This window comes from Colletes latitarsis, chromosome 8 (genome assembly GCF_051014445.1).
Source record: "Colletes latitarsis isolate SP2378_abdomen chromosome 8, iyColLati1, whole genome shotgun sequence".
NCBI lineage: Eukaryota > Metazoa > Arthropoda > Insecta > Hymenoptera > Colletidae > Colletes > Colletes latitarsis.
This window is the reverse complement of record NC_135141.1, coordinates 28,242,676-28,270,470: the sequence shown is the minus strand read 5'-3', so window position 1 is coordinate 28,270,470 and position 27,795 is coordinate 28,242,676. Positions and strand designations below refer to the sequence as shown.

General features: G+C 44.2%; 1 protein-coding gene across 9 annotated transcripts in view; it reads right to left on the bottom strand.

The window, feature by feature from the left end:
- Positions 1 to 25,638, bottom strand: part of Ttk (zinc finger and BTB domain-containing protein ttk) — a 66,668-nt gene extending 41,030 nt beyond the window's left edge. For 3 of the 9 annotated variants that reach the window (XR_013080129.1, XM_076771049.1, XM_076771051.1), the window contains exons 1-3: positions 23,519 to 23,881; positions 2,672 to 3,064; positions 1,281 to 2,031 (exon numbers count right to left, since the gene is read on the bottom strand). Coding sequence is in view for 6 of the 9 variants with exons in the window: in XM_076771049.1 (XP_076627164.1) it covers positions 1,281 to 2,031; positions 2,672 to 2,890 (970 nt within the window). In the remaining 3 variants the exon portion in view is untranslated. Of the gene's footprint in view, positions 1 to 1,280; positions 2,032 to 2,671; positions 3,065 to 22,410; positions 23,443 to 23,518; positions 23,882 to 25,069 lie in introns of those variants that run through there. The other 6 variants (XR_013080131.1, XR_013080130.1, XM_076771052.1 and 3 more) reach the window with 4 other exon arrangements.
- Positions 25,639 to 27,795: the final 2,157 nt, after the last annotated feature.

Here is a 27,795-nt window from a genome sequence, read left to right as displayed (position 1 = left end):
AATGTTTACAAAGAAACCATATATTGCTTATTCGACCACATACTGTAGTTTTATTCAAAGACTTTGCCAAACATAAAGTATACCACGATATAAAACCATAACATTCAATTTTGCGATTTTAGAACTTAGTAAAAATAATGATAATAAACAAACGTAGTTAAAGATCGATCCAAGGCAAACAATTCGATTCAAACAAATACTTGTGAATTAGAACCTGAATATTTCCGATTATAAGATTCAAAAACTGGACATAAAATCGCTTGGCAATTGTTTCTTCTTCCTATTATTAACTTCATTACATACGCTTGTGACGTCAATCATTATCATTGGGCATTCTCATGGAATATCTCACTGTAATAATTACTTTCTCGCGATACTACAATTTCAAAAAGAATCTATAAGTATGTCTAGCAACGACAACAATTGCGATGGATATCGTATCGTTCCACGTAATAATAAAAGTTAATATAATGTTATCGACTGTTGTGCAAATCTTTAGAGAAAATGGTCGAAGAAAGCAGAAAGATAAATGCTTTGCAAGGGGATAAGGTCAGAAGAAGTTCTTTAAAGAATCCCGGAACCCTATGGTCAGAAAAAACCCTCCGGGCATCCGAGAAAACTTTATGAAAGAGATAATGGAAGGATCTCTAAAGTAAAAAAAAAAAAAAGTGTAACGCTGAACAATGTATTTCTTGTCGCGGTTGGATAGGAAGAGGAAGTAGAATACTCTTTTCGCCAAGGTTCCCGGATTTGACGTCTTTAGATATTTTCCTGAGGCTTTGTAAAAGATTAAATTCACCGCCAACTCTGATAACGCAGACACGGAAAGCGGATGTCTGTCGACAAATTACTGGGGAAACTTTCAAGGAGGTAGAATCACCGTTCGGGGACAGGAATGGACCAATTCGCTAATGCCGAAGGTCACCCTTTCGAATACAAAAGATTAATTATTTCAATATACAGATTCAACTCCCAAGATTTTACGAATGCCTTGCAGAAACTTGGTATAAAGAACTTAGAACGAGTCGAACGTTATATTAGAAGGGGTGTGCTGTAGAAAATTATCTAGTACGTGTATTACTAGTGCCTCTATCGAGGGTTATAGTTTTATATCGCAGTATGTATGCAGAGTGTCTTGAATCACAACCTAACTCCTGGCCAAATTAAAATCGCTTTGTTTGATCGATAGTATTTGAACGTTTCTAAGAATTGTGATCAACGAATCGGGATTTCGTTCAGGGACAATCTCTATCTGGCACCACGTTATGGCGTCTGCTCACCTTGGGCAGAGGTGCTAGGCGTGGGCTCGGGTTCCCGTTTCACGCGTGGCGTCAGCGACTCGGGCGTGTCGGTGCCGTTCTCCGTCGGCTCGTCCCTTCTCGACGACAACGAGGACGCGGCCAGACTGGTCGCCCCCGAACCAGAGTTCCCAACGTTGTTGCTGCTGACGTTGTTGCCCGTCGAACCGCCGCCGCTCGCGTTCCCGCTCCTCCCGTTGTTCCCGGTCCCCTCGCTCTGAAAGTCGATACTCATCTTCATCTCCATCATCTCGGGCGAGCCTTGGACGAGATCGGTGCCCGAGCAGGACTGCAGCTCCTGGCCGGTCATCTCGCCGATCGGCGTGTCGGACGAGCCGCTCAGCTTCCGCGGTCTGCCACGTTTCCTCTTCGGCGCGGACAACGCCGAGCCGAGCAGTGGATGGCTCGACATGTGGTGCATCCTCTTCTGCGAGACATGATGGTGAGGCCCGATTTGGTTTATTCTATGTAGATTCGGTGGTGGCGGAGGTACTGTGTTCTGATTGCCAAGCAACGACGAGGTGATACTGGGCAAGTCGCACTTGTCCTCGTTCACCTCGGTCAGGCCCTTTATCCTGAGGGACTCGGCGACTCTCAGGAAGGCGGTCAGCCTGTCCTGATCGACGCTGACCTCACCTCGATACATGAAATCCAGAAGGCTGCGCATGTCCACGTAGGGAACGTCTTTCAGAATGACTATCGGGTGCTTGTCGGGGTGGCCAACGAAAAGGGCCTGCAAAAGTAACAGAGCTCATCGGTACAGGTTCGACGCACCGCGCGGTAAACGTTTATGAATTATTGATACACGCCTCGCGAATTAATGCGCCGTTATGAATTATTAATAATGTCCTAGAATCGGGTCCTATCGCAGGGTGGGTAGCGACCAGCTCGCACTTGCGAGAGCCTCGAATTTACGAGTAAAAAATGAGCACGCGAGAGCGCTTGTGCTTTCTGGCAACAAATACCAATAGTACGCCCCGTCTTGAACCTTTCGATTGAACTTATACGGTAAAACATATCTGACAGACCCTGCCTTAGACGTCGTGATTTATTCTGCCTCGGATGGCGTGTGATAAATGGTTCCAACAATCTGTTCGAACTAATCATGTACTAATAAACCATCCAGTAATTGGAGACTATTCAACAGACGATTGATAGCATCTGAGGCTAGATCTTGTTGGATAAGGTTTACCGATGATCTCTACCAGACGATCCAGCACGTAACGTTACTTATTACGCAAGGTAGAGATCTTTTTTAACGCGTTAGGTGTTTCGAAAGGTCCTGGGTTTTGTTTAGGTTTCACCCTGCGTGGAACACCGATCCATAGGTCTTGAGAACGGCGTGTTTCCATCGAGAATCAGGTTCTTTTTACCTGAAAGTAGGGGCTACACGCCGACAGCACCATTTTATGCGCCCTGAGTAGCTGACCCTCGACGGCCAGCGTAACGTCGACGAACGACTCGTCATGGAGCAGTTGGTCGAAAACGGAGAGTAGATTACTTTGATGATTATTCCAGCGCAGACAAAACCTCTGCGACGCCATCGCTTCGCTTCTCAGATCCGCCAGGTTACCGTTAATGTCCGCTAACATCAGATCTAGTGTTGATCTTTTTATTGGTATTGCTCCCGCCGCCTCGTCGTCGCTTCTTCTCGCCTTCTTCGACGAAGCCGCTTGCTCTTGCTCGTGCTCCTGCTCGTACTCGTGCTCGCGCTCGTGATCTCTCCTTCATCGGCCACAGTTTATCATATCCTTCCTTCTCGTGATCTAGAGAAACAAACGAAAATACAATTAATAATTTTGAATTTATTCGTTGTTTTCTTTTTTAATTTATTTATCAATCGACTGGGTTATAATACAACCGAGGTAATCCGTTGTAAATGGCTTTCAAGGTAAACGTTACGAATCAGATTATTTCCATTTGAAGATTTAGCTTAAAAACGATAGTGTACGACAACTTGGACCCCGTCGGGTGTTGTAAATGCTTATAAACACTCGGTTGATCATTGCACCGCGTGTGGTGGACGCTTATGGGCGTTCCGAGTATGTACTCGACGCATTATGCGCAAGAGAGAAGTACGTTTCATGTTTGAGGAGATGAAGTCTTACACTCCGATATAAAAAATTCCTATTTGCTATCTATTATTCGAATAAAATTCTGTCCACCTTTGTGCTGGAATTCGATCTCACTTATCTCGATTATCGTCTAGATTTACTTGTCTTATCCTATCTCCCCGCTGGACTTGTTTATCGATGATTTTGTAACGTTTCCTGGTCAGTTTCAATCCGCCATGTACATTCGAATATGCACGTATTTAAGTAGACGCGTATAATTTTATTTAAACGCAACGAAACGAATAAAATTCTTTTTATAATTGAAGATCCCCCCTACCCCAATGGAAAATTTAAAAATACAAAAATCTGCATAATTACATTTACTAGGCGATATACAGGGTGTTCAGCCACCCCTGGGAATAATTTTAATGGGGTACTCTAGAGGCCAAAATAAGACGAAAATCAAGAATATCAATTCGTTGATGGAGGCTTCGTTAAAAAGTTATTAACAATTAAATTCAAAAATTTCAAATCGTTCTGGAAAAATTACTCTCGGTTGCGGGGGTCAATTACAATAATTTTCGGTGAATAGACATACCCCCGAAATCTTATCCACTTCCGAGAAAAAAATTCGGGAAGGTGGACAAATTTTTGGACGAAATTAAAAAATTTCAAATCGTTTTGGAAAAATTATTTTCAGTTGCGGGGGTCAATTACAATCATTTTTGGTGAATAGACATACCCTCGAAATCCCACCCACTTTCGAGAAAAAAAATCGAGAATGTGTGGAATTTTTCAACGGGAAAAAAAAATTTTCAAATCGTTTTGGAAAAATTACTCTCGGTTGCGGGGGTCAATTGCAATCATTTTCGGTGAATAGACATACCCCCGAAATCCTACCCACTTTCGAGAAAAAAAATCGAGAATGTGTGGAATTTTTCAACGGGAAAAAAAAATTTTCAAATCGTTTTGGAAAAATTACTCTCGGTTGCGGGGGTTGATTACAATCATTTTTGATCAATACACATACCCCCGAAATCTTATCCACTTCCGAGAAAAAAATTCAGGAAGGTGGACAAATTTTTGGACGAAATTAAAAAATTTCAGATCGTTTTGGAAAAATTATTTTCAGTTGCGGGGGTCAATTACAATCATTTTCGGTGAATAGACATACCCCTGAAATCCTACCCACTTTCGAGAAAAAAATTCAATACTGGCGAAACTTGAAACGTTAATAATTTTTTAACAAAGCCTCCATCAACAAATTGGTATTCTTGATTTTCGTCTTATTTTGGGCTCTAGAATCCCCCATTAAAATTTTTCCCAGGGCTGAACACCCTGTATATCGTTCACCCTTCATAATTCCGTGCGATTTTGAGGTTACATACGCATATATCTATATTTTGGGAGCTCGATTTCTTTTTCACGACCGCCATTGTGACTTTAAAGGCCACCGTGAAATCTATTTAGATGTTACCAATATACCCATTAAATAATTTCGTTCGCGAACGAAAAAGTAATTTAAGGTTAGAAACGGTGGCGAGAAAGATGGCGGTGGAATTCGTGCACACGGGAAGTCTATTTAAAATGGTATTCGGTCCTGGCCGCGAGTCCTCTAAACGTTCCACGTATATGTACAATAACGCCTGCATACATAATCCATATAAGCTCGCGAGACGATACGCACGAAGTATGAACGTGGGTGTACGACCCTGGAGGACGTAGGTTGGTCGAATAGGCGACTCGCTCGGTTCGTGCCTTTTATGTAATTCTCTCCTCACCCCTTCACCAACCCAATCACGGTCACGTACGCAACGTTTGTTTCACCAAGACCCACGAAGATCCGACAGAAACGACTTTCCTCGGTCGAGCGAAGGGCAGAATTCGTTATGCGCGACAAGGAAAAAAAGCTAGAAATAGCCGAACAGGTACCTAATATCGTCCCACGACCGAAAACCAACGGAATCGTCCAGCGTCGACTTTTTATCGAGCAAGGCGACGTCCACTGTTCGTGGACCGGAGAAACGCCATCTTGCGAAATTACAAATTAAGATAATTAATAGGATAAGAAAACGAACAGTGTAAAATACACGATTAAGCGTCACTCGAAACTATTTTACTTAAAATATCGATAAATCCTAAACCGTTACACGTAGAATTGTATGTGTAATAAATGTGATAAAGAACATTTTTTTTGCCAGTTTTGCGACTCGAAGTTATACAGGGCGATTCAAAATGCAAAAATACATGGACAAGTCGTTTATCGTTTTGTAATCTGTAGTTTTGTTTTCAAGATATAAGCAGTGTTTACCGATGTGATTCTCGGAATATGGCTAGTTATATTCCAGTCAGCTGATCGCGTGGCGCCACTTGCACGCACTCGCACAGTGGAGACCCGTGTCCGTGACGTTTTCACGCGCAAAGACTTTAAACGACTCGCGTATCTGAAAAACAAAGCCTTTTTCAATTCCTTGCCTCGTCATTTTGAAATACCCTGTATTAACTGTAGCTATCGTTAATTAACGGTAAATTAAAGTACGATTTCTATTACCGAATACTATTTCGAAATTGTAAAAATAGAAATTTCTAGTAAAAAATATCTTATCGAGCCTAGAAGAAGCGGAACACGATTTCGGTAACAGAAATGATAATGTTCGGAACATCGAGGTAACGTGTCATTATATTACGCGTAATTAAGATAATTTTTCATAATAAAGAAGCGACGGTAGTACATTTTTTATTTCCGTATGAACAACTGTCACGTGCTGAAACTTTGTTTACCTTCCCATACAGCTTTTATGCGTAGTCACAGCTGCGACGAGAAAAATATAGTGGCATGAGAGCGCTCATGTTTCTCGTATAGTCGAGACATAGAGGCAGAACAGGTTTAACTGTACTTCATTGAAAACCGAATACGAAATAAACTTTACCGCGATTATTTATGTACTGTATATTTACTGTACATCTCTTTCAACGATAACAAACACTAAACACGAAACTACGCAATAAAATTTGAAAGATCGAGAATACTAGGAACAGAGAAAATGGTTCGTAAGATCGTGCGGTAAAATAATGCCTTGAAGTAGATATAATAAAAATAAGGTGACGAAATCGCTTCAGAAAATCTTAATTTGCATTTTCCAATCCGGACAGGCAAGTGTCTGGTAACTTATAGCGTGTATTCTCGATAGAAAACATTGGAAGGCATGTTACCCTGAAAACCGGTGGCCATATTTCGCAAACAACCTTTCTTTTATAGGGAATTTATTTTTAATAGCTTCCAGCGCCTACTGCAACGACAAAGTTGCGAATGATTTAGCCAATGATGGTTAAATGGCCCGGTGGTTTCACCATTTCGAAGGCGCCATAATTGTGCGTGACTGAGCAAAATAATTCTTCCTCGTGAGCAATGAAAGTAACATTCTTACCTTAAACACGAGCTCAACGAGAAGGTGGGTAGCAAGAAAGAATCTCAGCCCTCGTTAGTTGTCGTGGGCACTGTCAACAATTACGACAGACGAAAAACTTTTCTGGCAGGATATACACGAAGCTTTCGATCAACAGTCACCCACGTTACCCCGAATTTCTTTACTAAACGAACTTTTACTTCTGACAAATTAAAATATATGTATTTAGTGTTATCGTTACGAAAAATGTTGGAAAATAATTATTTCCCTTTATCTACGAGATAGCACGACCATTTTCTGTGCGATAGAATAGCCTGAGTAAAATGGTTCGTGATACCATTTAGATCGTAACCTCAATTCGATTGTTCGGCGTTGCAGGAAAGAAGAAATATTCGACTAAATTAAGCGTAGATATCTATGGTACGAATTCGTAGAAAAGAAAACAAAATCTGTTGTTTTGTGTTCGATTAAGTATCGGTAGATAAAGACTGTGGAATCGTATTACGAATCGCGATAAGATTACATCCTATTTTTGTGGTTTTTGAGGTTAGAAACACGTGGTTGCCCAAACGTATCAAATCTACGAGAAAGGAAAAGAAAAGATGCGACATCTATGAGGCTCGTTTCAAGCTAGAACATTAACAAGCACAATATTGCAAAGTTATCATTAAATGGACAATGCAAATTAGAGAACAGATAGTACAGGAGGGAACAGAATAACAGTCAAAAACTAATAACTAACATACCGTGATAAGTATTTCCGAAGGTCTTTTTCAAGATATAAAAAAATGTTTGTTTATTGTTTATGTATACTATTTTTTTTTAAATATCGATATTTTAGATACGTTTTCACGTGTACAGAGGCAATGACTCGGGGCATAAATCAACAGTTGCGAGGAAGTAGTTGCTGTATAATTGCCCCAGGGTGATAGAAAGGCAGGCAATGGCGCGAATTGTTAGCCCAGACTTCGTCAACATCCAATTTCCAATAAAGAAGTTTACAAAATAGATGAACGATATAGATCTAAAACAGTAGACGATAACAAAAAAGCCCTAAAGAAATACGTATAGCAGGGGTTACCCGCACACCCCTAACGATAAACTATTATCTGACGATTTTAACCGTGTTTCATTTTTAAATTAATCGTCAAGGAACGATGAACGATTTTCTATATATATTAATAACGATGTATGGATCGAATGTTTAAAACTTGCATTTTCGATCGTATGGCGGCAAAAATTCACCCATAAAAATGAAGAGAAACAGGAAACTACTTTCTTAGCACATGATACACCCAAAGGAGAGTAAAAGGAAGAGGAAAAGAGAGAGGATCCTGCCTCCGTCTCCTCAGTCCTCGCGACTACACAACGTGGAGAAGAGGTCGACGGGTCGGCCCCCGGAGAATCAATAGCATTTTCTACGCATTCGGATCGATACCGGGTTCCGTTGGTTTCGCGCGCAAATCTCGATACACATGCACAATAAATGCACACCCGCGCGCCAGTGTGTGTGCGCGCGCGCGCGTCCCCATATGCATGTACAATTTATACAGACACGCGCGCGCGTGTCACGCGTATTATATATGTATCGTGCATATGTGTATCGTTGTATATTCGATACAAATGGCTGGATGGTTGTGCTCGACCTTGCTCGACCTTGTTAGTGGCCTGAGTGAATGGTTTTCACGGTGAATGGCACGTCATCGTGATGCGGTGCACAGTGTGCATTAACGACCGCGATCGAGGATTTCTGAAATGTCGTGGCGCGAGTTTCGATCGGTTGCTTCCTTCTTTCGACATCGGTCGCGCAACCTCGACACGGCGTTCCTGATAAATGGATATTACGTAATAAAATCGCGCGTCGACTCTCGGTTGCTTGGCTTTATTAAATCGGCCGTGCGAAAGTGGAAGCGCGCCCGCGACCGACGCGACGGTGTTGCAAAGCAGACGATGGTATCGATCAGTCGCTACGGAACGTTTCTGTATCCTCCTCGCGTGTAGGGGTGGTGGGGGGGAAAAAAAAAAAAAAGAAAAATCGTCGCGCGCGTTTCACGTAATCGACAACGGGGCACGCAGACACACGCACACACCGACGGTGGGGAGAGAGATAGATCTGAAAGGATGCTGTAATCGTCGCGCATTCCACTAAAAAAAAAAAAACAAATTCTAACTCCCGACGGACGACCACAACAATATGCGCCAGTGGTGGTCAAACCGTATGTATCGTCTATCAGAAACGTAAGCCGCATCCTCTACTGCAGGGTTTCTCAAACTTCACCTTTTCACAGGCTCGCTCGACGAGAAAATTTCCATTCAAATTTCTGCAATTTAAAATTATTTTTAAGCGTATTCACGTTTTAAGTATCTTTACTGTACGAAATTAACTCGTTACGAAAATCTATTGAGATTTACTACCTTTTGTTACACTTTGCAAAAATGTAATTAGAAGCGAGGGACGACTACCGCCATCGTGGACGCAATTACGGAACCCAGTTTGAGAAACGCTGCTCTACTGTAACGGTATTATACAGGGTGAATCGCTAAAAGTGTTACAGGCTAGTATTTCTGAAATCGAACGAGGTATAAGACTCTGATTTCCCGGTGACTAACTGCTGAAGAAGTTATCTTTTCGAGAAAATAAATAAACAATGTTTTATGAAATAGATAACAACTGTTTTATGACTCTGCTTGTTTTAGCTGTACTAGAAGCATTATCTGACTACTGTAACAGTTGATAACTACTCCGGCTAGGACACCATGATAAGGCATGGACTGAAAGGGCATGCCCTGACTCCAGCAATCAATATCTTATTCAGCATTTAAACAAAAACGAGAGTCATCGGATGATTAAATATTGAGGAGTTTTTTATTATTATCCGATTATTTCCTCATCGGTAGATAAAATATCAAGCTTTATCTGTTTGAATATTCAGTGTGGGTTTTTGCAGTTTCAGATTGCGCCACCCCTAATATCCAGGGTGTTCGGTCAACCCTGGGAAAAATTTTAATGGGAGATTCTAGAGGCCAAAATAAGAGGAAAATCAAGAATACCAATTTGTTGATGGAGGCTTCGTTAAAAAGTTATTAACAATTAAATTCGAAAATTTCAAATCGTTCTGGAAAAATTATTTTCGGTTGCGGGGGTCAATTGCAATCATTTTTGGTGAATAGACATACCCCCGAAATCCTACTCAGTTTCGAGAAAAAAATTCAAATTTTCATGCGAATTTTCAAAACGTCATAACTTCTGAACGGATTGGGCGATTTTAATGTTTAAAAAAGCAAACTACGCGTATTTTGATGGAGAATACGTACAAATCGCAAAAATGTTCGAAATGTTGGTCCTTGACCCCGCAAAATGAGAAAAACCACATAGAAATGGTCCAATTTTCAAACAGCCATAACTCCTACAATTGTGAATATATTTCAATGAAACTTTTTTCTGAAGTAGAGCTCATGGGTACCTACAAAAAAGTATTAGACAACTTTTCTGTAGGGCGTCAAACAAAATTACTAAAAATGAAAAAGGAATTTTTAAGAAAAATCGACAGGGGGTAGGTGCCTAAATTTTTCAACAAAAAAAAAATTTTTAATTAATTCTAAAAAAATTATTTTTAGTTGCGGTGGTCAATTGCAATCATTTTTGGTGAATAGACATGTCTCGCAATCCTACCCATTTTCTAGAAAAAAATTCGAGAAGGTGTGAAATTTTTCGACGAAATTAAAATATTTCAAATCGTTCTGAAAAAAATATTGTTAGCTGTGGGGGTCAATTACAATCACTTTTGGTGAATACTCATATCCCCGAATTCCTACGCACTTTGGAGAAAAAAATTCGAGAACGTGGACAAATTGCAGTTCTACAGCCGAAACTTTGAACGTTAATAACTTTTTAACGAAGCCTCCATCAACAAATTGATATTCTTAATTTTCGTCTTATTTTGGCCTCTAGAATCCCCCATTAGAATTTTTCCCAGGGATAGCTGAAGACTCTGTATATCAATGGTGGTCACACTGTGACTCGTGGAGCCCTAGCGATTCTAGAAAAAGAATTCTGTGAAAAATAATTACATCTCTGAATTTATCGACCATACATGTATGTGTTGGAAGTAAATTCTTCGTCTATGATAGAAAAAATATCGTGGCGTCCCAGATTCGCTAGAGGAACTCATCGAGTAAGGCTTTCCTAGCGGATTCTATTTAGCCGCGACTAAACGTTTGGACAGCTTCCTGTTCGCGGAATACTCGAATAAAACACAACAACGAGAAGTAGACCTTAAAAACAACCATCTAATATCGATGCTTTAGAACAAGGCGATATTTGAAATGTTAATCTATAGAATAAAGTAGCTGCAGGAGAAGGAACAAATAAATTTAACGACTCGTCGTTAACCCAGATTTCAGTGGAAAGTAAGTTTTGATCGTGTGAGATCAACCAAAACCTTAAAACGATCCTTCCGTTTATATAAAAACGGAACAACAATATATTCGTTAAATTCTTTTAGAAGAAAACCATAAGTGGGTTAAGGTTAATACGTATAAGAATTGAATTGGTTACGAAAGCATTCTAACGAGAATATTCTTGTAAATAGGGAATGCTGTAACAAAATACGATACCCTGGAAAGTTCACTGTGAGATATGAAAATTTAATGTACGATTGTACGCCGATTCGAAAATGAATCGTTTAAAAAAGAAAACGCTCGTGCCACCATTTTGATTGCATCGACCACTCGCAGGGCTGAGGTTATCCGAGAATTTCAAATATTACATCGCGTTTGGCTGTAAAATTGAAACTAAAAATAAACGGTTTCGTTTGTATAAATAATCGAGTACTAACGTGTTATAATTTTCTTTAATATAACAGTCATGCAATAGAGGGGTTATGTATTATTTACTCAACCGATATCGTTCGACACGATTACGTCAGGGTACTGTTGAATCAACTGGAATTTTTCTCCTTACGCCGGCGTTTATTATCTATCCGGCGATGTTTCCAGAATATTTTCATCGATATAATCCACTCGATACGGAATAGATATCTCCGCGGCGGCGAACAATTGCCGAACGCGCAGCCGATGAACCGTGCAGGAAAGTTGCCCGAAGAAACGGAACCGTCGCGAGAACAGACGTAAACGAAGACCATGACAGTGTACACAATTGCGTTCTTCGAAAGGTGCACGTATATAACCAGGCATCGAGCCGCCTCCTTAGTTATATTTGTTTAGTCGCGCGCGGATACACCCGGCGCGTTCGACCAGTTTTTGACCGAACACGGAAAAAAAACCCCGACGCCCGTGCACGCTGGTGGGCGAAACGCGAAATAAAAGTGGTCTCCGGTGTCGATCGAAAACGCCACCGTCGCTTCGAATGCTTATTCAGGTTATCGAGAAGAGAGCCAGGCCGCCCCGTACCGAACACTCGGGTGTATATGTTCCGTGCATTAACGACAGGAACACTCTCCGCGTATAATTAAGCATCGAATTACTTCCTACGGTCTCGTATCATTCTTCTCGTTAAAAGTACCGCGACCGTACGAACGCAAGACGGCCTCTAACGACGATTAAACGAACGTTTCGCTCTAATAACGGGAAATCGAGAAATTCGTTGAACGGGAGGCACGAAAGCGAATCGTCCGGGGATCTAACGACCGTACGATTCGTTCGATCACGCGTGCGACCGTGCACTGCCAGCGATAAAGCTCGATTAAACGATATTTACGACTTCTATATCAAATCGTGTTACTACACGAGCTGGCACAAATGCTAGATACACGCACGGCCCTATCTGCGTATGATGTTTCGATCGAATAGAAAACACGGGGTAAACTGGTACAGAATTCTACGGAAGAACACCGCGGACGCGACGCGCGTCGCATTTTTAGGTTAGGATCGCCACCAGCGACACGTACACCCGTTCGACCATCGCGCGAACTTCGTCCCGTTACATTCCCTTAACCTGTTGACCGGCCAACGTTGACTCGTCATTTTAAAATCACTGCCGCGGACACGACGAGTTCACTCGTCGCCATTTTATTCTCGCTACGAAGTCCGGCTTGAAATCAATCGAATGATTGAATGATCGAAAACAGTAAAATATTCGAATATCCAAACATTGTTGCTTAAATAAGAATGTGTTCGTATATTTGCGGTTTAAATGTATTTAAATATTACGTCTGTTATCGGCTGATTCGGGTCACGTTCGGGAAAACCGTTACGATGAATGAAATCCATGATCGTTAGATGATAACAATACGAATGTTTATAAACACATATAAATACAAACACAATACCAGATTGCATTTCACATTAATGTATAAAGACGCAATATGGCGTGTGATTATTGGACCTTTTTTGTCAAAATACAAATATTATATAGTAATGATATGTTTCGAAACGTTTGTCGATTTTTATTAGTAATTTATTGCAAATAACGCTAAAAGAATTTAAACGTCTGTTTGCACGCTAATTGCACATACTGGCCTCTCTTTTCAACGATATTCTTGTTTTTGTGTGTTTTAACTGTCTTTTTTTGTTACCTTATACCCATTAACCGTTTCACTGCGGACGATCGCGATATCTCTACTCGACGACTTGCTCATTTGTCGACGTAAAGTCGAAACCGAAATTAATTTATAAAAACAAAAAAATATAAGCGTCCGTATAGGAAAACTATAAAAGATTTCAATGATGTTAATACTTGTTTATACCGAAGTTTGTTCAATAAGGAACCTTATTCTTCGTATATTAAGGTATGTGTACCAGTAGCCAACCATTCAAGATAACACTGTCGTAAAAGCTTATATATCTTTTTTAGTTCTTATGGAACGATCGCATCAAATTTATAGAACCACGTGCCAACCGTTCCTTCATCGTCTTACAAGGCTAAAACTTATCAGATGTGTGATATATAATTATGTAGAATTTTCCGTGGGGACCCAAAAATGTTTTCAGTAGTTGATACCTGCCGACATTGAAAATTCTAGTACTCGACCACTCAATCGTTCAAAAACATATTATTTATTATATACACCGAATCGTAAACACCAGTACTTTTAAAACAAAAAGTAAGGTAGATAAGGATAATTCAAGATACGTTAGGTATTTTTAGGGGATTAAGTAATCTTTGAAGTAGTCAGCGCCATAGAAAGGACGGAAATTTCCTTCGGCTATTTTATAAAACTACTTTATTATTTTTCAAATTTATTTCCCAAATTGTTAACAAATCATAATTTTAGGAGCCCCAAACGGATAACGCGTTTACCTATAACTCATTGCTACTTTCAACCATTAATTACTATTGTAAACAAAAATTATTGGAAAATGTAGGTTAATCGTTTAAGTGCCATTAAGCACGATCGCGCTTTTACTAGCATAAATTTCACACCGTCTGGCACTTTTCACACAGAATTTTGCGATCACCTGCTCGAACAGTTAAAACAATAAAAATAAAAATCTTGTACGGATAAATAATCGTCTCTATGGGTAAAAAATGGCCCAGCCCCGACGGTCAACCATCGAGTTCACCACCATTACCCATCGGGCATCATCGCCACCGAGCAACTTCTACCGACAACGTCATCATAACCGACCCCATTGTTCCTAGGTTACACGCCTATGTATATTCATCGCGACTACAAGGCAAACTCGCGATGCACACAAAAACGCGGCATTATCGCCGTTGCACGCGCATGCACACGCACGCGGGACGCGCGCGCGAGCACACACACACACACACACGGGCACGGCCGCCGTCGCGGAGAGAACGCGCGTCTCCCGACACGGCTGACCCCGAAAACAACGAGGTTTCCGCGGTGAATAGAGGGATCTCGCGCGAAGATCGCGCGAGCCGTGGAGAGGCACAGAAAAGAACAGCGTGCACACAGAGAGGAGGCGCGCGACGGTTTCTCGAACGTCCTCTTCGCTGGCCACGGGACACTTCGGCACGCGTGCTCGATCGCAATTTGTGTTGTAAACACAACGAGATGTGGGCCATCGTCGGACGACGGGCACCGCGCGCGAGGAGATGCGACCGCGTACACACAACACACGCTCGTTCGACATCACACTGGCGTGCTCGCACGCGCGCGTCCCACACACACGCGCACACGCGTACGCCTGTTGCTCACGCACGTGCGAGCGTCCGTCGCGTTCGCGTATGCGTGGCACGCACACGCGTGCGCTAAATTCTCGTCGTGACGCGCACACGTCCTTAAACCGAGGATGTGTGCGCGTTCGTACGTGCGTCTACGCGACTCACTCCTCTCATGGCCACGCATTGCGTAATCAGCACCAGCGGCAGAGTCACGCCGAGGTACAAAACGAACGACAAAGCGCGGCAAATACCGCTGCGTTTCGAGAGCCTGAAATCGTCGCTCGTCCTCCCTGACTCTCTCTCCCTCCTGCCTCTGCCGCCCCGTACTCCTCTTCTCTCTTTCTCTTTTTGTTTCCTCTCCTTGTACCCTCGCCCCGCGGCGGCTACGACTCCTACCTTTTACTGTTTCGACGCTTCCGCGTATAGAGGATACGGGTACGTACCTCGCATGCACGGCTATCTAAAGGTGCCTAGGTATACTCCGGGATCCATTAATAGCGCTTTCAAGATGCTAGTTTTTATCCTAGGATTATTCTTACCGCGGCCAGGCGAGAGATACGTATCGATAGAGAAACGTTTCGCTGAGTCATCGCTCAAGGATGTACGTGTCAGTCGACAAAATCGTTTCTGCAGGAATTCTGCGGCCCGTCACGGTGTAACGCCGCGCGATATTTTCCCGTTTTTCCCCGGCGCGACGCGCGTGCGCGGTGCTCTCGCGATAATGATACCGCGAGCGGAGATCCGCAATATTGTGAAATTCAGTCCGACGTTATAGTTTTTATTTAATCAAAATTAGTAACGAGGCTCCGTGGCATTAAGATCCACGAGGAATGGCGTAGTCGTAACAAGCCATATTTATTGCTGCTCATTATTTCCAACCACGTGTTTCTAGCCACCTTCAACCATTGATACATATCTCCTTTTATAGTAGCGTTGTACAAGTTTTCCGTTCTGCTGATGATCGCGAACATATGGTCGGAAACGTTTACCGATAAATGGTTTGTTATGACATAATTTGTTGATTTTTATTTAACCCGTTTTACTCTAGTTTTCTAATGCAAAATGAAATTATTTCTTGGGTTATGTATACGTTCACGAATTAAGACAGTTTTGGTTTGTTCGAGCGATAAAATATACGTATAAGACTTGAAACATTAAAACCCTTTATAACTCTGCGTAACTCTGAGATCACATATCCATATATCCATTTCGTAAGTCTGATTTCATCTTCTTACTAATATACATGCGTCCATTGTGACTCTAAAGCAATATGGTCGCCAAGTTATCTGTTTCTAACAGCTGTTAATTACAATTTCTCACATCAGGATGGATACAGTTAACCGGTTCGTTGCATTAAACTTTTCCTTCCGAGTAATATTCCACTATCTTTGTTCATCAATGTTTTAATGCGTATGATAATACGTTATACAACTTTTGGACAAAATTCTGGCAATTTTCTTATTTTATTAAACAATTCTAGTGCCAAGGTAATTTATTTCCAAAATCATGTTCCTGAAAATTACGCATTTTATTGCCCAACAAACCAGAACCTTGCTTTAATTAATGGCTTCATACCCGAGTACATGTTTTTCCGTTAACTCGCATTAACATGAGACATCTGAAACTATAACCGATACGAATACAAGAAAACTAAAAATGATGACGCGTACGTTAAACGGTCAATACTCGAACAAAACAATATCCGAACCTACAGAGCTATTAAATGCCCATATAAAGTTCATAAGTGGAGGCATTATGCAACAGAAAGTTCTTGGTTTATTTTTAGCGAAAAATAATTTCTGCATTCGCCCATTTATTCGATAAAATATTTACTTCTAATTATAGCATATACGAGTGAACGTCTCTGGAGACTGGTCTGACTAAAAATTTAAAAAAAAAAAAACAAACCGAGAAGTGAATATTTTCGCGTGATATTTCCAGGTCGTTCCCTTAACGGTCAAGGAGGGTAAGATACGTGAACCAGAACGAAGAGGAAAAGAAAAGGGGGCACAGACTGAGGCGACCGGAGATGTCGATCGGTCTAGATTAAGGGTTGCTTAATCGATCGACCGAATTTTAACGGTGGATCGAGGTCGAAACTAACGGAGTGTGCAACGAACGAACGAAATAGGTAGCTAAACGGATAAAAATGATAGGTCGAAGTGGAGAGAGAAAGAGAGACATTCGACGCGGGAGATACAAATGGCGTGTGACGCAATCGCGAACGTTCGAATTTTACAGGGGGGGTTCCCCGTCGATACGACGACCGATCCGGTCGAAAAGATCGCTTCGTAACATCCCCCCGAGGCATCGATAATGTCAGAGAAAGAATGGCCGGGAGCGGATAGGCTGGCCTCGCGATAATCAATATCGCCACCCACGAAATAAACCGCTCCACACGCGAACCGTTTTCAGGGTAACCTCTCTCTCCCGTACGGCCAGGGCTTTTCCTCGCGCCGGTGGTGATATAATTCGGGAGTGTTTCGAATCGAGCGAGGCTAGTGTGTACTCGGATATCTGTCCCTTGTCGCACCTCCTCCCACTGGGGGAGTGCCAGGATGTGCTTGGAACGATGAACGCGCTCGCAGTTCACACATTCCCCGAGTCGACGAGCGCTCGCGCGCGTTTAGGTGCACGTGTGTGAGTGCGTGTTGCGGACGAGAGAGACGCGGCGCGATAGTTTGTCGGGCATCGAGCACAGGTACGGCTCATTCCGTTAGCTGCAGTGGAAGCACCAGGTACGAAGTTAACGGAGAATTTCGCGGCAAAGGGGAGGAGAGGGATTGGCTACCGAGAGGAGCGTGTCCCACATTTTAGAGCCTTCGTGGAGAAATACTCGCGGCGTTTCTGATTCGTTCGCTCGTGGCGACCAAGTAAACGCACACGACGAGAGGGACGCGCGCGTTTTTGGGCTTGTTCCCCCCCCCCCCCCCCCACCGAGAACGCGCGCGCGCGCGAATGGAAAGTCTGGTTTTGTGTGTTCGAAATGATACCGGGGGATTCGTAACGAAATAATTAACGATTGCCGCAACGATACGTTCGAACCGAGCGTGCAACGTTGATAACGCGCGGAGAGTCTCGTTAGCATAATCATCCGGAGGTTTCGAAAACCGTGAACCCACGTTTGTTAAATTTACGATTAACCTGGAGAATAAAAGTTCACGGTGTATTCGAATAATATTGTACAACGGACTGGCTACCGGTGGCAGAAATGTAGTAAAGCATCGACAACCCCGAGAAGAATATCGCGTGTTCCCGTCTAAGGATTCCGAGACGTTGAATCTCAGCTCTGAAGAGCTTGCTCTTTTGCCCCTCTCAAACATGCGACCACTACAAACACCAGCCCGTGTACACACAGACGAGTCTAAGGCTCTCTCACGCACTCACGCATGCACTCACAGACAGGTCGGCCATCTTTCTTTCTGTTAGCCTGCACCCTACCCCTCCTACGCCTCCTCAACCTCGTACCTACCCCTCTCTGACGCTCCTCGCCCTCACGACCACCACCCTTCCGCCGACAACGACGACGCGGCCGACCTCGCTGCGCGCATTGGCGCCCACCCTACATTTTTTTTCACAGTCGAGCCATTCTCGATTCTCGAAACTTTCCTAACCGGATCGTCCGACGCGTTTATCGAAGGTCCTCTACCGTCGTCGTCGTGCAGTTGTAAAAAAATCTTCGCGAAACAACGAAAACTGTTTACGACAGGAAAAATAAAAATTTACGAGCGACAAAGGGGAACACCAGCGCTACGGGACAAAGCGACTGCATCGGATCTGGAAGCAGTCCGATCGCATGATTTCCACGACGTTAAATACCACGGGGTTTTTAACGTTGTAAAAATTAGCAAAAGCAAGAAGAATAATTGCTATAAGAATTCTATGTACCGTGTAACGCGCGTGTACTAAAATTTGTATAAAAGCTAACGGCCATTCTAATTGATTCCAATTATTCTTGGCGATTGAAATTACGTGCAAATACCGAAACGTTTAACACCAATAAAGATAACTAATTTTCACTTCGTTCTAGTTATTCCTTGTTTAAATTACGACCGTAATTTTTGGACCAAAGTTCCCTCGATCGAACAGGAATACTTTTCGCGTACGAGAGTAGTAGATTCAGGTCCACGCTGCGTGGCTTTTCAGCGATTTCCTACGCAACGTTCCGTTCCCATAGAGCGATTAAATCTATGCACCGTTGCCGACCCTCCGGTTAAATACGATCGCCCCTCGATGCGCAATGCTGCAATGATCACCCCTGCGTTTTTAAGTAAATTTTTCTCCCCTTTCTTATGAAAAGTTCCCCCGTGATCCCGAAACACACCTACGCCATAACAAAATCTGCTTTCTGAATTTTTCAACGATCACTTCGAACAGCACTTCCGTTCCAGCCTTTTACGAACGATTCCATGCTCCGAATATATATTTTCGACTCTAATCAGAAATTATACGATACAAAGGTTAAATTCGAACCAAAAATATGGCACCATCATTAATATATAACGGAATAGTCGATATTAGAATTATTTTGCAGCCTTTGCAAGTTTAACGAAATTTTACAGAATACAATATCGCTATTGATTTATCGAGAGTCGAAAATCACGATGTATCGCGATAATTAATCGACACTAGCAATTGCGTCGCGCCTGTTCATTTTAATAGAGACTTATTTAAAAATAGATTTAATTCCAAGTTCGTATACACCGCGGTTAATCTCGATCGCCGCGAGAAAATTTCCTGAATCGATCGACCAGCGGCGACTTTAAAGGATTTACTAACAATTTGCCTGCGACTCGTTATTCAATACGACCTCAGTTTTTCAAGCGGCAGTCACGAGAAACGTGGCAACCTCGGTTGACGTACAGTGTCGTGCAAACGTATTACGTGCCTACCACGATACTAGACGCAGGTGTAACTAGGGCGCGAAGCTGAACACCCATTTCGCGATATAGTTGCACGGTGTTATGAAAACAGGTGCTCGTACACCCGATCCTTGTTTTGCGACAACTACGTTCCACCGACCCAGTCCTTGTCGATGGTCCCCGTTGAATCATTCCGGGAGATAAAAGAGTTTCGGGACAAAGAAACGACCGGCAGGAATAAATCCTTGGACACGTTACCCTCGGGTGTCTATTGTTAACGAGGCATTGTTGAGCAATCGACAACACCCCTCCAAATACCATGACGTGTAACGACAGATAATTAGAACACGCGGAGGGTGAGGTTTACTCGTCATTGCCAAGTGAAATCATGCACCGTTCCGAAATGATGTCATCGCGACTCTCGTTCCGTCACAATAAGAAATAACGTTTTTAACCGTTTCTTTTCTACGCCCCTGAAGCGCCCTATTCGCCAACAAGTCGATCGGACCGATTCGTTTAATCTACGCCGCTGTAAGGATTTTCAATCGACGGTATCCGCGGAATAAAAAAAACGCGTCACGCTGTATCCGGCTGAAAATCAAAAGTTGCAACGAGTTGGCAAAAGTGCAAACTGCTGTTGGAGCCCGATATTCTTGTAATGGATATATCCTGACGACCACGCAGTCGTAATCCACACACGTAATAAAAGGAACAACGGATGAAGAGTACAGGGAGAGGCAGCACGTTGCACAGTCATCACCGTTACACGAACGCGCAGGCGCACGCACTTTAGATTGTATACACGCTTTTTTCCCCGTAAAATAGAAATCGGTAGCTCGCGCTATCTCTCACAAGTTACCCTTCAATTTCATAACAACGTTAATCCCTCTACTTTAACGCGTACCGACGATCGTCAACGTACAAAATTATACTTGATTCTCTAAATCGTAGATACGACGAAATAGGTTATCGTTAAAATCTCGAGCCTTATTGCACAGTTTCCATGGGATGACAAAATCATCTAGGAGGCATCGTTTTTGCTTTTGGGAGAAACTGTTCGCTCGATCTGTCTACCAGAACGCTATTAGCAAACCAGCGAGCGAATCGCGACGACAGGAACCTGTATTATCGACCAACATCTACGGGCGCGGGAGATTTGAAAAATATGAAATCACATTCACGCGCCAACTGCTACGAATCGACGAATGATACTTGTCGCGCCATTAAATTAGCGTAATATTACCATTACAAGAGGTGGACCCTATGCACGAAGCTATTTAGTCGAACCCTCCCCATATTATGTATACGACCACCATCATCGCCACTATAATCGCCGCTTCAACCCCTCGCGGGTACCATGATAAAATCGACACGCTACTTTAATCAGAAACCCGCAGGAAGTGCCATGTAAGTTCTCATCGAAATACACGTGGGTACGGATACGTTGTGCTTCAGTGCACAAGCCAACACTTGTCGCTTACACAGAGGCCATATCGTTTCTTTTTTTTTTTTTTTTACGAACGCATCCGTGATTGGACTGAGTTTCACGAATAACATCGTAAATACTCTCCTTGAATATTTACAAGATTTATCGTTTCTTCGAGTAAAAGTATTATCACGCGACAAATATTTCGAGCAGGGGAATATGTACGAGCACACGTAATAATCGATCATAATAGAGAAATGTAAATACGTTACTGAGAACACGTGGCTATTATCAATATATAGGAGTTGATATTTTTGAACGTAGATTTTCAAATTCTGTTTCCAATTAATTTATGCGAGGAAATTCTCGCAAATAATACAGTAAACGTACGTGACACACAGAAGTTCGCGATGCTGCTTAAAATGGGATAGTATGAACCAGCAAAGGCACCACGTGTTCAAACCACGTGGTTGTTAGGTTATTTCACTTGGCGGGAGGTCGATAGACGAACACATTTTTCACCATGCAAGAAAGCGAGATATTTCACATCAGGTAACACGTCTAACGCCAAATGTTTCTATTTATGATCGAGACTCTAAAGAAAAATGATTAACAATTCGATGATGTACAACACTCTAAGCTCAGCCTAATCTCTGTTTAAGCGTGTCTGTGTCTCGAAGATAACAACGACTCCGAGTTTAAGATAACTAGATTCGTCGAATAACGGTAAATCTGCACCTTGAAGTTTTACAGGGAATGCAAGTATTCGAAAAATTGTGTAAAATACACACGGGCACATTTAATCACGAAAACGACTATGAAAATTACCAGATATTCGAAAGCATGAAAAATATTAATCTGTCACATCGAAATACAAATTTTCACGGTGAAGGAAAAATCACTTCGAGTATTAAATCATTTGGAGTAAACAAATAATAAATACCGTATATCACGATTCACACGACGACACCTGTACACCATTTGCTCCATTCTTCACGTGCTTGCTCATTCACGATACTTTCTTTCCCCCAATCGCAAACATTTTACGCCAACAGACACCTCTTTTTTTCTCGTTCGAGTACGGTTATCCCACTAGGCACAGGTTACATAATTTTCCACTACAATGTATCAACGAAGAGATTAATTAACGCGCGCGCGGTGACACTGCCGACCGAAAGGCACGTTCTGACACGTGCTCGGGCTCGAGGCTGTGGCACTGATCCGATCTCACGCATTTGCAAAGACGAGTAAGGTACGTATACACAACTCACCTGTTATGGTACGTGGTAACAATTGCAAACGAATCGAAGGCTACATTGGCCGAATACGAAAATGCAACAGAGAGACGGGTAAAAATGACGAGGAGGAAGTGAGCACGATCGTCAGTAACAATGATGCTCCCTCGCGAGGGAAGGAACTGTAGAGGCGTACCGGGGAACAAGCGGCTCAATGAATACAACAAGGGGGAGGATGGTCGGCGGATGGACGAACGAACGACTCGACTCGAGTCGAGTCAGCCTCGACACCCCGGGGCGTATCGGCGCCTATGGGCAGCGCCATACCCGACCGCGACACACGTTCGAGAGAGAGAAAGAGGAAGGGAGGAGAGGGACGAAGTACACGAGGAAGACAGAGTGATTCCAACAGACGAGGGAAAGAGGAGGGAGAGAAGATTTACGCAACCCTCTCGTCGAGCGAAAATCCACGTCGAGAGGCACGCTGTCGTCGATGCGCCGATAAGCCACGTAGTATCCTCCTTGCACGCGCAACACTTTTTCTCGATCTTTTTCCAAGAAACGGTGAAACTAACCTCTTTCTCCTTTTACCCCGCGAACGTTCCCTCTCTCTCTCTCGCTCTCGCGATATTAACCCTTCCTACACATACGATATCGCACAGTCGCGTTCGTGCACGCGCGCACACGTACACGTACACAGATACACGGGCGCATAAAATCATTTGCGCGTAGCATGCAACACTCACGATTTGAATATACACCACACAGCAACTACGAGGAACAACGACGTCGGGCACACGACACGAACGAATGGCGAAAACTAAGATAACAAGGGGCGAATAGAGTGAGAGAGCGACAGGTAAAAGATGGATGTAGAAATAAGGAGGGAGAAAGCGGCAAGAAAGTGTGAGGGAGAAAGAAGCGTCCTCTCCTCCGCACTGGTAATATCGATTCGTAGGGTAGGCTCGATGGCAACGACCCTACCTGGTTTGACGAAACGAGCTCGAGGCGCACGACGGTACATTTCTTAGCTTATCGACACCGCCCGGTTTTCCCCGATGACACCCGAAATCCGTAACAGCTCGAACGAATGCCGTTCACGGTACGTACGAAAATTTACACTATGCACACCACGTCGACTTACCTTGGCATCCTGGGATGCGGTTGTTTCGACGACGGGGTGAGAGCCTCTCCACCGAGGACGTGCGACTTTGCCCGTGCAGCGCTAGGACGCCATGTCATCAAGTCGAGGCGCGGACTCGGGGCAAATCGCGCATATACACACCGATAGAGAGAGAGGCGCACGAACACCACGTAGCTGACCAACCCGGTGCCTGCCGTGCTGGGAATTCCTGCTGCGCCACCGAACGGCCGTCACGGAACCTCGCCTACGCCCGCCTAGCGCCACGCCGTGCTTTCCGTTCGTGGTACCCTTCACCGCTTTGCAACGCTCGCGACACCCGCCCGTTTGCGCGCCCTCGTTCAACCGAACCACCGAAGCCGAGCGCGCACAACCTCCCGCAATCCTACCACCGCCACCTACCCGCGAGCCCCCACTACACCCTTCACCCTCTCCTTATATCCCCCACCTTCTCACCCTCCTCGTCACGCACTCCTCCCTTCCCTCGCTCCGCAACACCCTGTACTCCCTCGCGCCATCCTGCGCGTTTCGTCCTTCTCGTTTCCCCTCTCTATACTCACACTTCGAACGCGCTCTATCTTTTCCCCTCTCTCGCATTCCGTCTTTCTTTCTCGCGCTGATTCTCCCACTCTGACCGCAGCCCGCAAGGAACGAATCGCCTGACTTCTTTCTCTTTCCGCCTAGCCGACATCTTCTCTTTTTATCTCCTTCGAAACCTACACGAACGCATTCTCTCGATTCGTCTTCCTCTTTCTTACGCCTCACCCTCGATCACCCTTCAAAAAGGGCACTTATTTTCGCCCCTTTGTTCTCACGCTTGCGACCACGATCTCCTTCTCGCCAAAGAGACCTTTCCTTAAACCTGCCACCTCCCCCTGCCTGTACGCCTTCGTTCTTTGGGCTTCTTTCTCGAACACACCCTCTCCCTCTCTACCTCGTAGCTACTTCTTACGTCGTGTTACTGCGCACTCGTTCTGGCAAAGTCGCCACGAGCTCGTGCAGCTACTCGCAAAGCTGTTACCCACCGACGACGTCATGCGCGGTTCCAGAAGTCGCGACAAGTCGCTTATCGCCTCGCGTATTATTTTGATAAAGGAAAATGCGGGTTAAAGGGGCAACGAGTCACCGTTAAAATTTTTTCAAACCAACGTCGATCGGATTACATTACCAACGCGATATTGCGTTGTTTTTATTTTCGCGATTTTTCGAAAGTTTCGTAAACCAAAGATACCGAACGTAAAAAAGGGTGGAAAGATTCGGACGCGGCTCTTTTTACAAAGAGCGGGCGCGAGGAACAGTAGGCTTCGGTCGAGGATGGTCGCTATAGAAAAATATGTGGGGGTGAGAGCAATAGAACCGAGAAGAAATTCACGACGTGTTGAGACGCCCGTGGAGGAGGTGCGTTGCGGGTTATACACGCAACCGCGATTTGCGTCTGCGCACTTTTTCCTGTACAGACTCGCCAAGCGGCGGGCGCAAGACAGAGAGAGACAGACCGTTCTCCGCCACGAGGCCGTTTCTCAACTTCTGAGCTGCAAATGTACAAGTACCAACCACATTTGCGTATCCTGGTAGTAGTTTGTCGCCGCTTCGACTTCCGCTTCGTTCCTCGGGCCTTGTTGCGTATCCGTGGGGCAAGAATCCGTGCGTCGTCACGTTGCCATGGAAATAAACGCACCTTCGTCCGATTTCCTCGTCGGAGTCAAAAGTGTGTTGGTTCGCGTGTCGTCACCGGAATCGTTGCGCTACGCTGACGGCACCTTGACACGTTTACCCCGACACGCGTGTTCTATACCATTGCAATAAATGTCGAAACGATTTCATTATCGGCGCTCTTGTTGCACGTCGATCATTATCGCCGTCGATACGATCGATTCAATTAACGTGATATCGTGTCACAATCGTTTCCCGCGCTTTTATTCGTACTTCCCTTATGGTAACGATCGATGTATACAAGATCTGTACGAGCAACGAGAAACATGAATGAAGAAAATTCGACCGATGCTCTTCGACGCGAGCGAATTCGTGTACACGAGGCAACGCGTTTACAACACGAGGGTAGGTTTGATGCGATGCGCGGGGCGCTGTCGCGGAAGGATCCCCACGGATCTTTTCGGTCGACTGATAAAAAGGCTTGGAAGCTGCCTTGTCGCGATGGACGAGGCGTATACGGACAAAAAAAGTCGCTGGAAGGGGAAGCTCCGGAGAGTCTCAGAGTCGGGCAGGGGAGAACGGAGGGATTGTCTGTCGGTGGCGGAGCTGGGGTGGGGGCGGCAGGCACGGCGGGGACGGTACCGGCGACGGGGTAAAGAGGTAGAGACGTACACGTAGACAAACGTGGGTCGGGGTGAAGGGGACCTATCGCCGCCGTCACCGCCACCGCTGCCGTCGCCGACGCTGCCACGATGATTTGACTCTGCTCGATACCCGCCGCCGACGCCACGATGATTCGATTCCTCTGTTAGCTGCCGCCACCGCTACCGCCGCCGCCGTCACCACCACCGCCGACGCCACCGTCGCTGCTGCTTCTGCTGTTCCTCTAGTGTCCTTGGTTTCGCTCTAGCAAGACTAGCCGGCACGCTAGTTCCACGTCGACTTGCGCGTTTGGAGAAACTCGGTTGGCTTTCCTACCGCCTGCACGCCCACGGCCAGGGCTGTATCGCTTGGGGCTGCGCCGTTCATTTTAATCTCATGACCTCCCTACTTATTCCTTCTCCTTCCTTCGTCGGCGATCTGGCCAGATACGCGATCGCGTTCGGTTATCTCTTACGACAAGGTGGTATTACACGAACGACAACCTATCGTGCATACTTTTTTCTCATCCATGATTTATCTCTCACCCGATCGTACCCTATCTCATTAAAAAAATCACGGTTTTTCGAAACAAACACCGCGAAAATGTTACTCTATGCAAATCAATGGGATTCAACGGTATTTCTCTGCTCGTCGATGTGATTCTAATATGCGACGAGTGCGCAGCGTGAAGAGGGTGTCGTTCGTAATCTCCTGGCTCTTCGGGAGTCGTCGGTCCGTTGATAGTCGCGACGTTCGATCCGTGAAAAGCCTCTGTAAAACGTTCCCTCGTTCTCGGCTAGAACAGGGCCTGGCTAGTATCTAGGGAACTTAGAAATCCAGTGGAAACTAAGCCGAGTAGAAGGGATACTATCGGAGGAGGTGGCAGCAATGGCGTTCCAAGTCGCAAGGAGTAGGCAGAGAGGAGAGGGCTGCCTCATATACCAAGGAAAAGAGGACGGCGGAGAGGGTCGAGGGAGGACGGAGAGACAGAGTCGAGGAGTACTACACGTGTCGCTGCAGCGGGGTGTTGACCCCAAATAGCTTTTTTAACGTGACGTAACCACGAAAGGGTTGAGAAACGACTAGCAACGTCGTTCGACGGCCAACCGACTTCTTAGCCAAAGCCAAGCCCTTGCCTTGCCTTTAAGCCTCGTGGCTCCCCGTTATACGTATGACACAACGATCCTTTCATACTCGAAAAGCCACTTGCGCGGTTCTTCGCCCGCCACCACTATGACCACAATGTTATAATTAAGATCGGAGATACGGTCCGGATTTTTGTACGTCGCGCACACGCTTCACAATGAACCACGTTAAACGGTCGAAAACACTATAGATATTAAAGGAAAATTAAATTTAAAAGCCTAGATACACTATACCGCGATCTTTGTACTTGAATATTATTTATCCAGTATTTTATAGTGGTAATGCTTTATAATTTAATTAGAATAAGTACGATTATATGTTACACCTTTTTGTTATTATTCCAAGTTAAAAATATAAAAGTTTATTGAGTCTCGCAATTGTTTATTCGTCTCGAATAAATTCCACATATCCTTTATCGTTCGACGAACTTAAAAATGTTGAAAATTTTGAGAAAACTAAAACTCCAATCGTATCTAATTTTAGAGGCTAATGGATCAGTGTTGTGTGTTGTTTACTTATGTTATTATATAAATAAATCGTATAGTACGCTAGTGTAATGATTTAAAGAGAATAAGGTAATCGTTACGCGCAAGGTAAGTACATTTCTCCGAGTCGAGAATCGCCAATCGTTGCATTTTTCGTACGCGGGTTGCGCAACGCGTGAACTCGGAAATTTGACGACCGATGCGCCTGGGTTATTTGCGTTAAGACTGACCAGCGCTTGAATTTGCACTATAATTTACACGCGTACACTTCGTCTTAGCGTCGTTAAAGGTGGTGTACTGCTAGTCGCATGGTCAAGGGTGACAGGTTACAGCGTAATTATAGCGCGGTTGCGA